The following is a 15969-nucleotide window of genomic DNA, read 5'->3' on the forward strand; positions in this document are numbered from 1 at the left end:
TTTGACCACTTGAAATATTACGGAAAAATGGTTATTTTTATTTGTAAATGCCCTAAAAACAGTCTTCTTATTGCAAACCCAAAACAATTAAAAATTGTAAACACTGACTCAATACCAAAAGACTTGGCATTCTGTGAGGGACATTATTTAAAATTTAAATCCATTTATTTATATTTGTACCTGGTCTTATGTTAACAGTAATGTTTTTAACATATTTTAACTCTAAAGTGATGATAGAGCAGCTTCAGATAGAATGGCAATGTGGGTAAAGGAATGTAAGGTTTTTTTTTATTATTGACAGATCAATTACAAAGAACTATGACTAATTTTAGGAATAGGCACAAGTGCTGCGTCGTCGATAGTTACACAAACGGAAGGTACAGAGCTTTGCTCGCTTTCGGAATGCGCTTCCTTTTTCAAGCTTGTAGAGAAAACACACACACACACACACACACACACACACACACACACACACATACTCGCGCGCGCGCGCGCGCGCACGCACGCCTGTCTTCCTACATTGTTCTCAGTTGACTGCACAATGTAGACAGACAGACGTGTGCCTGTGAGTGTGTGTGTGTGTGTGTGTGTGTGTGTGTGTGCATGTTTTCTCTACAAGCTTGAAAAAGAAAGCGCATTCCGAAAACTAGCAATGTTCTGTACCTTCCGTTTGTGTAACTATCGACGACGCAGCACTTGTGCCTTTCGGCGAGTCGTCTGCTTTATTCCTAAATAATTCGTAATTCTCATCCGGAACTATCCGTACATTACTATAACTCTAAGATAGATAACATAGGTCAATAACGAAAATGTGATTCAGTTGAAAACAACAGCTATTCCTTGTGTGTTTGGGAGTGACTCAGCTGAATGCAACAGCTATTCCTCATGTATTTGGGGATGCAAAACACGAATAAGACATTTAAAACCTTCGTTAGCTCTTTTTTCTGAGATACCGTGCATAACTGTTTTCATAATATGTAGGCGTGGGATGCTTCATTATGTTAAAATATCAATGTACGTCTTACTTACTTCGTTATATATACCTTCTTTGATTTCGTTATCTTTTTGTAGATTGCCTGTAGTGAAACTGAAAATGTCCTTTTGTTGTTCAAGTTTTGATATCGTGAGCAGACTCAGCTGATATAGCCATAATGTTACCTAAATGTGTAAACCATCCTGACAAATTTTGCTATATCTATGGACGTCTACCAGACGGAAACGCGATATCAGAGTCTAAGACAACAGGATTCGGTAGCCAATGCGCAGTGACCACTTTTCGTCCAAAGCGCTGGGCGAGTTCATTCGTTCGTTCGGAAAAGGAAGCCGACAGTGTTTGCGCCCTTTCGGTCAGCTGGCGATGACGCAATCGAGGCGCACGCACTGCAGTCTCTCACAAACGATTTTACAGAAACTATTTGACAAAAAAAACAACTCATTTTTGCGTTACTTATAACTTTATGTGTCGGTTTCATGATAATGTATCAATCATTTAGTTCATAGTCAGTTATTGTGATACTTGCATGGAAGTAAGGCACTGCGCGAAATTCGGAAAAGTTTGAATGAAAAATAGTGGTCGTTATTGTTATACCGGAGCCGAGGTAGCCCCTGAGGACCGGCATCACATATAACACCACAGAGGACGAGGTTGTCTATGCCCAAAGGCGTACCCAAAAGCATAATGGTAAACACTGGTTACTTACACACAAGATAATGGAAACAAACGTTCCGAGCACTACTTCCTGCAGGGGGAGCTTGAGCCACGGCCTGCAGGAAGTATCACTACACCGAAATGTGATTGACGAGAGACAGCTATTTAGGGGCTAGAACCAGGCCCGAAGTTCATCCTTTGTTACGCCCATCCGGCTTGGATCTCCGCCCCCAAAAAAAATGGCTCTGAGCACTATGGGACTCAACTGCTGAGGTCATTAGTCCCCTAGAACTTAGAACTAGTTAAACCTAACTAACCTAAGGACATCACACACAGCCATGCCCGAGGCAGGATTCGAACCTGCGACCGTAGCGGTCTTGCGGTTCCAGACTGCAGCGCCTTTAACCGCACGGCCACTTCGGCCGGCGATCTCCGCCCCCCCTCCCTTTTATAAATCGCTCCAAATCCTTGAACGCCATGCTCTCCGCCTCGCCTATCGCATCCGTCTCCCCTCCCCCACGCGGATCCTGTATGATCTCATCCCCTTCCCCCACCTCCTCCTTTTCCTTGAAAGGATACGGATCCTGTACACCTCCCGTAAACTTGATCCTCCTCACCCGCTCGTCTCCCCGATCCTCTCCCACCCCCGCCCGCTGCCGCGCCTGTATTCCCACGTCCCGCCCGGACTCCATCTGTCCACCCTCCTTACCCTCTCCCAAGGTGGCTTCCGCCAGCTCCCTCTCCCTGATGATGTCCTCGTCCCCTCCATCTACCCCTCCTATCAACTTTGACCCTGCCCCGCCCCCCACTTCCCGTGTCCTTTCCTTTCGGCACCCTCCCTCCCTTCTCTTCCCTTCTTTTTCCATCTCCCCATCCCCTCCCTTCCCCCTCTTCCCCCGGGCTTCCTCTCCCCCTTCCTCCCTCCCCCCTATCTCCCCTGCCCGTGGCATCTCTGCTCTCCCCTCTCGCTCTCCCACTCCCCTTCCTCCTCCTCCTCCTCTCTTGGCAGGTCCCCGGACTCGCACACGCATAGTGAACATTTGCGCGCCGGAGATCGTCGCCTTCTGTGTCTCGTGTGTGTGACGTCGTATAGTGTTTTTGGTGTCCGCCGTCCCACTACTACGTTCACTTGTGCCGTCGGATTCATCAGTGTTTTGTGCGCCGTGCCAACGTGTTTCCAGTGTTGTTATCGTCACATGTGAACGACTCCGTGTTTTTTGTGTCTCTGTGACCTCTCTCTTTTGCCCGTCATTTTGTTCATTGTCATTCACCATTTTTTATACTCTTGTAAAACGCTATGGCTGAAGAGCGGCGTAGTGTGCCGCTGCCAGCCTACCTGATTTGTACAGGTTTTAAAATAACAATAAAGTAAAAAAAAAAGCCCGAAGTTCAGTTCGCGCCGGATGCCGACCTCGTGTTTCTAGTGTGTGAGTGTGTTACCACGAATCTTTGTGGAAAATAAGTAATGAACTTTTGTTTGCCTCAATTAGGAGACTTTTTACGTTATTGTTACCTTTCGTTTGTATGTTCAGTCATCAACCTTGTGAACTTACATTAATAAAAGTTGTGTTGTGAAAAATTGCGAACTGTCAGTCACAATAGTTATGATTTTGCTGCCACGCGGGATTAGCCAAGTGGTATTAGGCGCTGGAGTCATGGACTGTGCGGCTGGTCCCGGCGGAGGTTCGGGTCCTCCCTCAGGCATGGATGTGTGTGTTTGTCCTTAGGATAATTTAGGTTAAGTAGTGTGTAAGCTTAGGCACTGATGACCTTGGCAGTTAAGTCCCATAAGATTTCACACACATTTGAACATTTGATTTTGCTTTTGTTGCATATTATATGTTGCTGCATATGAAATTTAGCTAACAGATTGGATTTTTCTTTAGACTTTGGTGGAGGTCTATCTGTCACCAATCTCAAGAACATTGATCTGACGTTGCACACAATTGCGACCTCGCGTGCCAGCGATAAAACCAGAGTGAAATATCCACAACATTCCTCATAAACCATGTACGGTTTGAGATATCGAAATGAGAGTTGGGCAAATGATTGCATTCAAAAAGAGGAGAGTATTTTGCCACACGGTTATTATGCAAAACTTAATTATCTATCATGTTATTCCACTGACTACAGACTTTTTTGATGGGTTTTGGAACAACACAAGTGAAACTGTTTATTTTTTTTTTTTTTTTTTTTTTTACCGAGGATGTGCTTTTTCATAAGCTACTAAGCTTACGTTTCCCCAGTTCCTCACTTATGAACTTAATAAACGACTATTTCAAAATTCTCTAGCAATTTCGTCTGCACAAGATGTCAGTTAGGTGACATAACGTCAATTATATGGTGTTTTGGTAAAAGTTATTTTAACATGGGAGGAAGAGAAATGTGCAGGTTTTACTCAAAATTGGCCACTCATGACGCTTCTCTCAAGATTACGAACGGTTAACAAGCCAGGCGAAAATAAATCTTTGCTATTGTTGCATTTGCAGCAGAATTCGTTTTAGAACTAGCCGAAGTTGAATGGTTACCATGCAAGTGTGGGTGTGGAGGGGCTCTAGTAAATATTTACAAAAAATGTGAGCGTAGACTTCAGCTTAGAACGGCACTTCCCCTCCAGCACTCGGCGTTACCCCTACAGTGCCTCTCTGTAACCCTCACCATACCACTTTCCACGTGTGCCCCACTGATCGCGCATCTATTGGCCATGTTATTCTGCACGGACTCTCCTTCACTACTCAAGGTAGCCCACCACCATGACTTTGGTGTGAACTTAGGTGATGACGACAAATAGGGGGCATGCTGTGTTTGCTACAATTCCTGTTTTTCAAATTTACGTGAATGGATCAATAAAACTGGACGTTCAGTTCCCTTTGCCATCCCTGTAATTTAGTCATATAGCGACTAGCTGCCATTTCTGCATATCTACTATACACAAAGGTCTGTGAAGAAAGAACAGATTGAACATCACATACCCAACTTTGTGTCTGCTGTCCATCCAATTCCATCTGGGGATCGTCTTCCTGTACCAGATCCATCAGGGGATTAAATTCTAGAGGCAGATGTTTGCAAAGCCAAAATAGTGGAAACATACCTTCCAAATGCCCTTCATTCAACATCACAGGGCCCTTATTTCACAGTTGAATCAATAAGCGACACAGATTAACTTAAGATAATACGAACAAAATAAGAAAAGGATAGATTGCTGCCTACCGTAAAGATGACACATTAAGTTGCAGACAGGCACAATTAAAAACACTTACACATTAGCTTTCGACCACAGCCTTCGTCAGAAAAAGAAAGAGAACCACACAGCATTCATTCACACAAGCAAGCACACCTCACGCACACATGACCACCAACTACGACAGCTCGGGCCAGCATTGTTCAAATGTGTATGAAATCTTACGGGACTTAACTGCTAAGGTCATCAGTCCCTAAGCTTACACACTACTTAACCCAAATTATCCTAAGGACAAACACACACACCCATGCCCGAGGGAGGACTCGAACCTCCGCCGGGATCAGTCGCACAGTCCAGCGCCTTAGAAAAAAAAGTGGTTCAAATGGCTCTGAGCACTGGGGACTTAACATCTGAGGTCATCAGTCCCCTAGAACTTAGAACTACTTAAACCTAACTAACCTAAGGACATCACACACAGCCATGCCCGAGGCAGGATTCGAACCTGCGACCGTAGTGGTCGCGCTGTTCCAGACTGAAGCGCCTAGAACCGCTTGGCCACACAGGCCGGCGCAGCGCCTTAGACCGCTCGGCTGGGCCAGCATTGCTTGCTTGTGTGAGTGAATGGTGTGTGTTTCTTTTTCTTTTTCTGACGAAGGCTGTGACCAAAAGCATATGTGTAAGTTTCTTAACTGTGCCTGTCTGAAACTTAACGTATCATATTTATGGTAAGTAGCAATGTATCCTTTCCTTACATTTTTGACATTTCAGCCGAAGACACAGAAGTAGAAGAATTAGAACGAGAGGAACTGATGGAAATAACATATTACCGATCAGAGGTCATAACATCAGAACCCACATTGGAAGAAGTGACACAAGCTATTAACACCTTAAGAAAACAATAAGACACCTGGAGAAGGTCAGATTCAGGCGGAACTTCCAAAATTTGGTGGGGAAAAACAGTGGAACCTCTCTGGGGGACTCGACTCTGACGAAGGCTTGCGTATCCACGTGAAGCTGAGGGCTATGCCGAAGGTAGAGGACCTACTGCCAGAAAGGCCTTAGCTGATGGACCAGACTAAGAGTGCCCCACAACGTCCTGTCTTCCTTATCCACTCCTAGTCCTTACCCAATTCCCTTCCCCAACCCAAGGTGTGATGTGATCCATGCTGAGGTGTGTGTGGCACATGGGAAGATGTGTCGCAAACGGAGCCTCAGGGATACTGGGCAATCTCTCTGAGTAAGTAGCCTTACGCCGCACAGGGTTTCCGTGGTGTGGACTGTGTAGATCCCCAAATCTCGTGGGACCAAGATGAACACAACTAATGAAAATAATTTAAAACAAACTGAAACCTCAGACACCCAAATATTGGGGTCACGACCGATGGAATGCACTCCTGCTACTGAATCAGGGTCTTGACCTGAGCAAGAAGTGGGAACTGTAACTGAAAAGTTGGACCAGGTCAAGATTATAGCCTTGCCTGAGGCCCAGAGGAGGAAACTTCTCAGGGAATGGAAACAAAAGGAAGGAAAAGAATGGCTTCCCAAACAAAAGTCGAGGGAATTAAAAGGGCTTGAGCCCAAGACCCCCAAGAAAAAACTGTCCAGATTGAAGGGGATATGCAGATCTCCTCAACGTCAAAGACAGGTAACAAGAGGATAAGGGGGGAATCTAAGACACCCTCCTCTCAGGATAAGCGAGTCCAGAAAAAGCCGAAGCAAGAAATAGGGAAACAGACCTATAGTACTGCAGTCTCGGTTTTTAGGATGGCGGTTATCCAAGAAGGCTATCCACTGGTAAGCATCAGCTCACAGCTGGAGGAGCTCATGCAGATGGCCCTCTTTGAAAAGATTGGGGGGGGGGGGGGGGTGAGGGGGACGCTGGTCCAAGACCCAAATCCAGGAGGATCTATCTAGATCGCGGTGCCCTCATTTTTGTTTGTGAGGGGGTGCATACAGTGGAATGGCTCAAGAACAATGTGCGCAAGATATCCCTGTGGGAGGATGCGAAGCTGTTGCTCAAGATGGCAGCTGAGCTTCTTAAGACCGCAAAGGTATCAATATGGGTACCAAAGATCCTTAAGGATGTCTCTCCAAAAACTGTTCGATGAAATAGGGGTCCAGAACCCAAAAGTCTCGATAGAGGATTGGAGAGTAATCAACCAGAAGGCTGTACTGGAAGGATGAACCCTGGTGGTGGAAGTTGGAGAAAAGTCCCTGAAGGTGATGTGAGAGGAAGACCTGAAATTGTTTTTAGGGTTCCCACTGGTCGCTGTCAGGGTAATCAAAGACATCGAAAGCAATCATGGCAGCAAGATGGAGACTTGAGGTGCTGCAGATTAATCTGCAGCATAATAAAGGGACCACTGCTGCCCTGAGCCTTCACCTGTGGAGACAGAAAGTGGACGTGGCCCTGATACATGAACCCTACTTATATAAAGGGGGTGTATAGGGACTCGGTAGTACTGGAGGTGATTTATGCTAGAAATCTAAGCGACTCCAGAACAGGCATTTATGTGAGAAATGGAATTTCTTTTGTGCCAATGACGGATTTCTGTTCCAGGAACATGGTAACCAACAGGATGCAGCAACGTGGGGAAGTATCAGGAGGGAAATAGTTTTGTCCTCAACATACCTTCCTTACAAAGACAGCTCTCCTCCTCCTTTGTAGGTGAAAAGACTAACAGAAACTTGCCATTGGCAAGGGGACCAACTGTTGGTTGGATGTGATGCCAATGCCCACAACCTAGTGTGGGGCAGCAAGGACACCAACAGTAGAGATTCTTGAATTTCTCTTGTCTAACAACTTGGAGGTCCTGAATAGGAGTGGTGAACCTACATTCAGGAACAGCAGAAACGAAGAATTAATTGACATAATCTTTGGTTCCATGATTATGGACAGCTGCGTCAAACAATGGTATGTGGCGTTAGAGCCATCCTCATCGGACCACATGTATATTAAATTCATGGTTGAAATGGGAATCAGACAGACCACTGCCCATAGGAATCCCAGGAAAACAGAATGGGAGACATATAGGAAGGACCTTGACTTAAGCCTATCAGAAATTAAAACCTAGATAAGGAATCCAGTAGAGTTTGAGGAAGTAGTAGAGGTTGTGACCTCTGCCATAGTGACCAGGACAACTGCTCAGTCACCAAGAAGTGCACAAATAGGAATGTGCCTTGGTGAAACAACAACTTGGAAACGCAAAGAAGACAGGTACAAAGACTGTTTAACCTTGAGTGATGTAAAAGACAATAGGCAAAATATTGTGAGGCCATTGTCAACTACTACCTTGCAATTAGACATTCAAAGGAGGCATCCTGGGAGGCATTCTGTGAGGAAGTGGAGGGCGTAGCTGCACAAGCCAGACTTCACAAAATCCTCACTAGAGTACCAACTAATCCAGGAGGTACGTTGAGGAAGGGAAATACACAAAGACAGAACATGAGATGCTGGAATTGCTCCTCAAAACTCACTTCCCTCAATATGCTGTGGTGGATAATACAGACCAGATTGCGATCCCTGAGAGACAATGGTTCTCAGGCTTTCTAAGAGAGGACTGGGAATCAGCCAAGGAGTGTGTCAACTTCAGTAAAATCCAATGGGCTGTGGGAACATTTCAACCATTGAAGTCACCTGGCCCAGATGGAATCCTTCCAGCTCTCCTGCAACAAGCAGGAGAAAATCTTATAAGAGTCCTAAGCAGGTTATTCAGGGTTAGCCTAGCAGCAGGAATCATTCCCAATGCCCGGAGGGCAGTGAAGGTTGTCTTTATTCCAAAGCCAGAGAGAATTGGTCATACAAAGGCCTAGGATATGAGACCAGTCAGTCTGTCCTCCTTCATTCTTAAAACATTGGAAAAACTGGATAACGTAGTTGCTGGGGAGAGTAGGCTATCTATGGCTACTCTGCATTCAAACCAACATGAAAATCAACCAGGTAAACCATGTGAGACAACTCTCCACCAACTCTTTGGGGAAGTAGAGAAAGCACTTCACTTTCAGGAAATAGCCCTTTGCTGGGACATCGAGGGGGCTTTTAGTAACGCAACCTTCGATTCCATGGTTAGGGCAGCAGAGGTGCATGACCTAGGGACCACTACATGTAGGTGGACTACGACCAAGTGAAAAGAAGGTAGAGGCCACCATGATGAATGAAAAGATGGTAATTAACACCACTAGAGGTTGTCCACAAGGAAGAGTTTTGTCCCCTTTATTGTGGAATCTAGTGGCAAACGCAGTTACTGAGGAACTAAATTCCACACAATGCTTTTGCCAAGGATACGCAGATGACCTTGTTACAGTAATACTTGGCAAATTTACTGACACAGTCAAGAAAAAGGTGCGCTGGACATTGTGCAAGATTGGTGGACATTGTGCAAAATTGGTGCAGGAAACAGGATCTAAGGATTAATCCTAAGAAGACTGTTGTGGTACCATTCACGAAGAAGCATATCCAACACTCAAGTTGGAATCTAAGGCTTTTCGGTGAAGCTATACCTGTGAAGGGGATAGTGAAATACCTAGGGGAAACCTTAGATGAGAAACTAACATGGACCTCACACATTAAGAGCATCTGCTCCAAGGCAAAAGGTAAGCTTGTGGCACTGGATATACACCACGGTGGTTAGACATAGGATCTCCTACGGGGCTGTAGTGTGGTGGAAGAACGTAGAACGGCTGGCTGCAGCTAAGGAGCTTGCTAAGGTGCAGAGCCATAACAGGTGGAATTAGCAACACACCAACTGCTGGGATGGAAGCCATGCTGGACATGCCTCCATTACACCTTTGGGTCATGATGGAGGCAGCAGCTAGCGCATACAAACTCAAAACTGGTAAAAACTGGATCTCATTGGGATATCCAGAATCACACACTTAAATAGTGAGTGAGGTAAATATAGGAATGTAATGGGGAAATACCGGCTGACTATATAATAACTCCCAACTGATTCAACAAGCCTCACAGTGTAATAACTGCAAGCAGAGAGCAGTGGGAAAAAACTGACACCGAATGGGGGACATTATCTGGTTCACTGACTGGTCGAAATTAGACCAAGGTGCTGGGGCCGGGGTGTATGGGGTTCAGCCAAGACTGGAGGGCATCATCTCTCTAGGAAAACTGGCCTCGGTATTCCAAGCCGAAATCACTGCAATCAGGGCGTTTGTGGAGGAGAATGTGCGTAGGTGCTGCAAGTATCATAGCATCTACATATGTTCAGAAAGCCAGGCAGCCCTGAAATCATTGGCAGCTACTGCAACAAGATCTAAAATTGTTGCAGTATATCACAAGGTTCTGGTAGAGCTAGTGGGAAGCAATAGCGTAAACCTAGCGTGGGTCCCTGGCCACTCACGGATCGGTGGCAATGAACAAGCTGACGGATGGGCCAGGATGCGGGCAAAGATGCCATTCGTTGGACCGGAACCCGTCACCAAGGCTATAATCCAACTAGAACTACGGAACTGGCTCAGAAGACAGCACCTAGAAGACTGGACCAAGGTCTATAAACAAAAGCATGGCAAGGTAATGATGCGAAAGTCGTGTTTTAAAAGAACCTCTGTAATCTCAGGCTTGAACAGGAAAGAGATTAAACTCATTGTTGGATTGATGACTGGCCAGGGGAATTTGAGAAAACATCTACATACAATGGGTATAACGGAAGAAGGCCCTAAATGTAGGATCTGTGATGAGAATGAAGAAACTGCATCACACCTAATCTTCGAATGCACTGCGTTGGAGAGCAAGAGACACAGAATTTTCGGGACAAATAGACCTGAAGAAATTTTGTCTAACAAAGAACTGGTAAAGAGACTCCTTGCACTATTTAAGGGAAATGGTTGGCTTTACTAGATATACAGGGAGCGATACCGCACAATAAACTCTGTTTCGGTGAGGGGCAGTGGCGGGTTAGACCAAAGCTGTTTTTAGAATTATATTAATATCTTCAGCTGCTGACGGGCGTTGATATATATCAACGGGGACAGGTGAAAATGTGTGCCCCAACCGGGACCCGAACCCGGGATCTCCTGCTTACATGGCAGACGCTCTATCCATCTGAGTCACCGAGGGCACAGAGGATAGCGCGACTGCAGGGACTATCTCGCGCACGCCTCCCGCGAGACCCACATTCTCACCTTGTATGTTACTCACTACATTCGTAGTGTCCCACCCCAACACACTCATTACTCGTGGAAGATATTCTTACCAAGTCCCGTAAGAGTTCGGGGAATATGTGTGCTTCCGCACAGAAGAAGGTCATGGCCGGTATTGCCAGAACTATATACTGATATGGATATGGTGTCTGTTCTTTCGGACGTATCCATATCAGTACAAAGCTCTTGTAGTTTCCTAGCTAAAATCAAGTCAAATCAAATCAAACACTGTGGAAAGCAATACATAAAGTAATACTGAGTATATGGCAGGAGGAGAGCATGCCAACAGAGCGGAAGACGGCTATAATTTGCCCCATGCATAAAAAGGAGATAGATTAAACTGCCAGAACTCTCAAGGAATCTCCCTGCTAAATACTACATATAAAGTGTTCTCCGTGTTCCTAATTAGGAGGCTTATTCCCTATGTGGAAGAGAGAATTGGAGACCATCAGAGTGGCTTTAGAAGAAATCGGTCATCAACTGACCAGATATTCACACTATGCATACTACTTGAAAAATGTCATGAACATCAAATAAACATACACCAGCTTTATATCGATTTTAAACAAGCCTATGATAGCGTGTCAAGGATGGCATTGCAGATTGTAATGGAAGAGATTGGAATACCTAAGAAGCTCGTCGAACTTACTATGACGATCCTCAGTGAAACCAATTGTAAAGTAAAAATACAGGACGAAATCTCCAGAGAAGCGGAAGTGAAGAATGGACTGAGACAGGGTGATAATAGCTCCTCACCGCTTTTCAAAGTCTGCCTAGAAAAAGTAGTAAGTCAGACAGAGTTAAATATAGAAGGAACCATTTCTAATCATTCACTGCAGTACCTAGCCTACGCAGACGATGTGACATTACCCACACGAAACACTTCTGTGCTGACCGATTCCTATCAACAACTGGAGAGAGGTACAAGTGAACTTGGCCTGGTAGTCAATGTCGAAAAGACCAAATATATGGCAATGACCAACCAACGAAACCTACCAAATCTCAGGATAGCCGACAAGAAGTTTGAAAGGTTGAGAGACCTCAAGTACCTTGGATCGACTATCACAAAGACGAATGGCATTAGCGGTGAGGTTAAAGCTCGAATATCAGCATTAGGTAACAGATGCTACTCTGGCACACTACCCACGCTTAGGACCTCGCTTCTATCACGAAAATCTAAAATCATCATTTACAAAACAATTATGACTGGTTGTTATGTACGGTGCCGACACACAAACCATGACTGCAAATGAGGAAAGGATCCTTTAAGATTGGGACAGAAAGGTTCTGCGTAAGATAAATGGCCCAATACGCGATCAAGAAGGTTGGCGCATCCGTACGAATGGAGAACTAGAACAACTTTTTGTCACCACCATTAAAATTTTTCATGGCAAGGCTGGTGGCAGATGACGGAAGAGATGGGTGGATGGAACTGAAGAAGACATGAAAAAGCTGGGGGTCAGAGGACGTAGACCGAAATCTATGGACCAGATACAATGGCGGGATATTGTGATGGGAGGCCAAGGCCCTTCAAGGGCTGTAGAGCCGAGGATCAGGCAAGTAAGCAAGCTCCCACGTAGTGGTTTCACTCAAAAGAATGAATGAATAATTCAATTGTTATGTAAAATAACAACCGATTGAATCGATTCTTTTCATTCGGTTGCCTCCATCACTAATAAAGGTGAAGACTTTGAACTTGTATTTGAGAAGCACAGTCTTGAAATCGCTGTTCGGTCTTCCAAACTACGTAGACTTTCCTTGGTTATTGATGATTATTTAAGGCGAATGCTGGGATAGTTTAGTTGAGAATTTTCTGTTTCATCCTTATCCAGTCCGGGGTCGATCTAATTCTGACAAAATTTTTGCCAGATCGCTACACTACAGAGGACCAGTTGTACAGTCTACGGTTAGCAACCGCTGCAAGTTCTGTTCTCGGAATAGCGCGGAAAACGCATTGTACGAGTACGTAATAACACGTGGCCGGAGAATAAACGCGATATAACTGATCCGGTGATTCTGGCAGAGTTAGCGAAGTTAACCAGGGAATAGGTTTTGACAATGGCAGGAATAGTTACAGAATTAGTGATAAAAATATTGTTTATTAGAACGAGGAAGGAGAAGAGACGGGGACATCACACAAATTATGTGGAAGAATATGGCGATTCCAAATTTATATAAAAATTCCGAAGAAACTGGAGCGCAAGAATGAAATGTAAAACTTCCTTACATAAAACTTTTTGCTTGTAGTAGGCTTAATAGGCATTTGATATTGATACTTCGTTCATTATATTCTGTCGTGTTATTTATGTAATGAGGTACATAAAAATGACCATTTGTGCCACAATAGTCTCGCTTATTTGGTGTGTGTTACAACTGCTGCGATATTGAAAATGCCTATTTCGTTTTATCTAGCTGACGATGATAAAATAGACGTAATCAGATCGAGAAACGACACCAGTCTTGGGTCCTATCCGTACTAACTTCTTTTTCAGTATTAGGCAACGACATTTTGATTTTTCATAATGCAAAACGTTTGATGGACTTAGATGAGATAATAGATTCTATCGCAGAAAGGAAAGCACGGCGTATAAAGCTGTACCAAGATTAGACAGAAAAAAATGCTGGGACCCATGGATTGAAGAAATGTGTACTGTCTTGCTTGCCCCTTGTCTTTACGGGTTTTAAGTTTCCTATATTTAATTTTATGTCACACGAAAGTGAAAGTTATTAGCTAACAGGCAATAAAGACTGCAAATTTTCTGAAGAGTTATTATTCTCCCGGTCACAAATAATCCCACCCAGTATTAATCGTGAGGTTTTTTTTTTTTTTAAAAAAAAAAAAGGGGTAGATTGCCAAACCGGCTGACTGGGAGCAGGAGAGGCATCACTGAACATTTTCATTTCCACTGTCCTGAATATAGGTTTGATGGGTTCCATTACAAAATATACACGTTTGAAATCCACAGAACGAAATACGCTGACGTGCGATAGAAAAATCCTGTGTGAAGAGGCGTGGCACTGCATTTTGGCACACTTAAGACCAAATAACATGTCTTACATTTCCTTGACCGTATATGTTTTATATATCAAACCCTTCAGAAAGATGTACTCTACAAATTGAACACATTTTTGTGAAGTCGATTTTTTAAAAATTTGGCGTCCTGTCTCCAACAGTGGTTCGGAAATATCGTAGATCCGGGGCTATTAAACGAGCAATTTAAGAATACCCTACAGCCACCTAAGTGGCGCTCCCGAAGGCACCGCGAATACAATCCGGTATTAGACTAATTACAGCGAGCACAGAGACATTTAACTGTCATTCTTTCAATGGTCCACGCAAGAATGGACCGGAAGAAACCCTGAAGTCTGGAAGTCTGGTATCCTGCCATGCACTTCACAATTGTCTGCGGACTATGACTGCAGATATAGATTTATGTATTATATTCATGCCGGTAACAAACTACTTCAAAATACGGTATGACGCTCGTCTGTCTGCATGCCTCGATTTTAAAGTGATGTTACCATTCTCAGCCACTGTTTAACACATCAAAATCTATAGCACATAACAAAGTACAAGTGAATGCACTAGAAACATGTAGTTATATTTTAATAGAGCAGGCAGAAACAGTGGTCCAAGCAGCATGTGTGCCACAATGGATCTAACAATAACACATCAACATCGCGCTGAAAAAGAGAGACGACTTTTTCTGAATTTCGTAATGAGTCAGGCAATAAATTTACGTAGTCGTGCTAGTCCTCAAAATATGGCACAGTTATGTGACAGTCATAGGTGAATGAACGCATCTCCTTAAGGCTTAAATGGCAATTAATAAAGCAAAATCAACGTAGAGCTCCTCTAAAGTTTTATGGAATCATTACTCGATAGATTAAAAAAGATTTGCAAAGTGCGTATTACACATAAAAATATCCATCAAGCAGATGTAACTAACAATGTCCCGAGCGAGCATGTTATTTTTTTCTTAGAAAAAAAAAAAAAAGAATTACTACACTGATAAGTTTTCCCAACCTGCCGTGTTTCTCGAACATTGAAGCAGTGAACGTGGTGTCTCAGTTTCTCAATAGACAGCCCTCTTTCTAGGTCCTTCGCTCTTACCTTCTTGAGCGCTGCAATTCTGTCCATTTCTCGCAGTCGCGGCGTTCAAACGCCGCTTGACAGCTTACTTCCAGCCGGCTGCATCGCGACTGGCTGTGAAACAGGTAAGCCGCAGGTCGAGGCTACGTCTCGTGGCGAAGACAACCGAAGGACGCGCCGAAGTCGTGATCGATAACCGCGAGCAATCGATACCCCAGTCGACCAAAGTTGGCGGTAAAATTCATTTGTCTGAGCTCTGAAGGTATTCGAAAATTCCGTATAGTGAGTGATACTATAATTAGGAAACAAAATGAAATGAAGCAGACATAAAATCGAATGAAAATGACATCAATATACTTCACGCCACGTTCGAATTGAGAAACTTCAGTGTTTATGACATCATATTCCTAAATTATGCGTCGTAGAATGATATAATTTTGCTGGTACATCCAGTAGTATATGCGGATACTGTTTGCAAAACATGTTGCGAATAGAGTTAGTATTAAAGAAGCTATAAATTATTACGTCATGCTTGATGATGGAGTTTTACTGCAGGTATAGGGAAAATGTAAGCAATAAATTTCTCCCGTCATTATTCTGTGGGAGATGTCAGCGAGAAAAAGTTTCGAAAAGTTTTGAAATTTTGTGTAAAATTCGATAGAATTTCTAACTGCTTTCATTCTCAGTTATTGGGTGAATGTACTTTGTATAATTTGCGCACCGCAATTGTTGCTGCGTCAATACATACACCCAAACTGTAACTGTAGTACCTCGTATTAAGCCTGTAATGCAAGATTATACCTCTTACAGAGTAGATTACGAAAGCATTTTAAATTTTTAATTAAGTAAATAATTATATGAAGTACTAAAAATAAAATTTTTGTTGCCCTGAAAGCC

The 15969-nt window shown here is 43.8% G+C and overlaps 1 protein-coding gene across 1 annotated transcript in view; it reads right to left on the minus strand.

Moving 5' to 3' along the window:
- LOC126234389 (cyclic nucleotide-gated cation channel beta-1) overlaps positions 1–15175 on the minus strand; it is a 181330-nt gene extending 166155 nt beyond the window's left edge. Inside the window, exon 1 of the mRNA XM_049943076.1 lies at positions 15094–15175. Within this exon, the coding sequence (XP_049799033.1) occupies positions 15094–15120 (27 nt within the window). The 5' untranslated portion in view covers positions 15121–15175. The remainder of the gene's footprint in view (positions 1–15093) is intronic.
- Positions 15176–15969: the final 794 nt, after the last annotated feature.

This window comes from Schistocerca nitens, chromosome 2, assembly GCF_023898315.1.
Source record: "Schistocerca nitens isolate TAMUIC-IGC-003100 chromosome 2, iqSchNite1.1, whole genome shotgun sequence".
Taxonomy (NCBI): Eukaryota; Metazoa; Arthropoda; class Insecta; order Orthoptera; family Acrididae; genus Schistocerca; species Schistocerca nitens.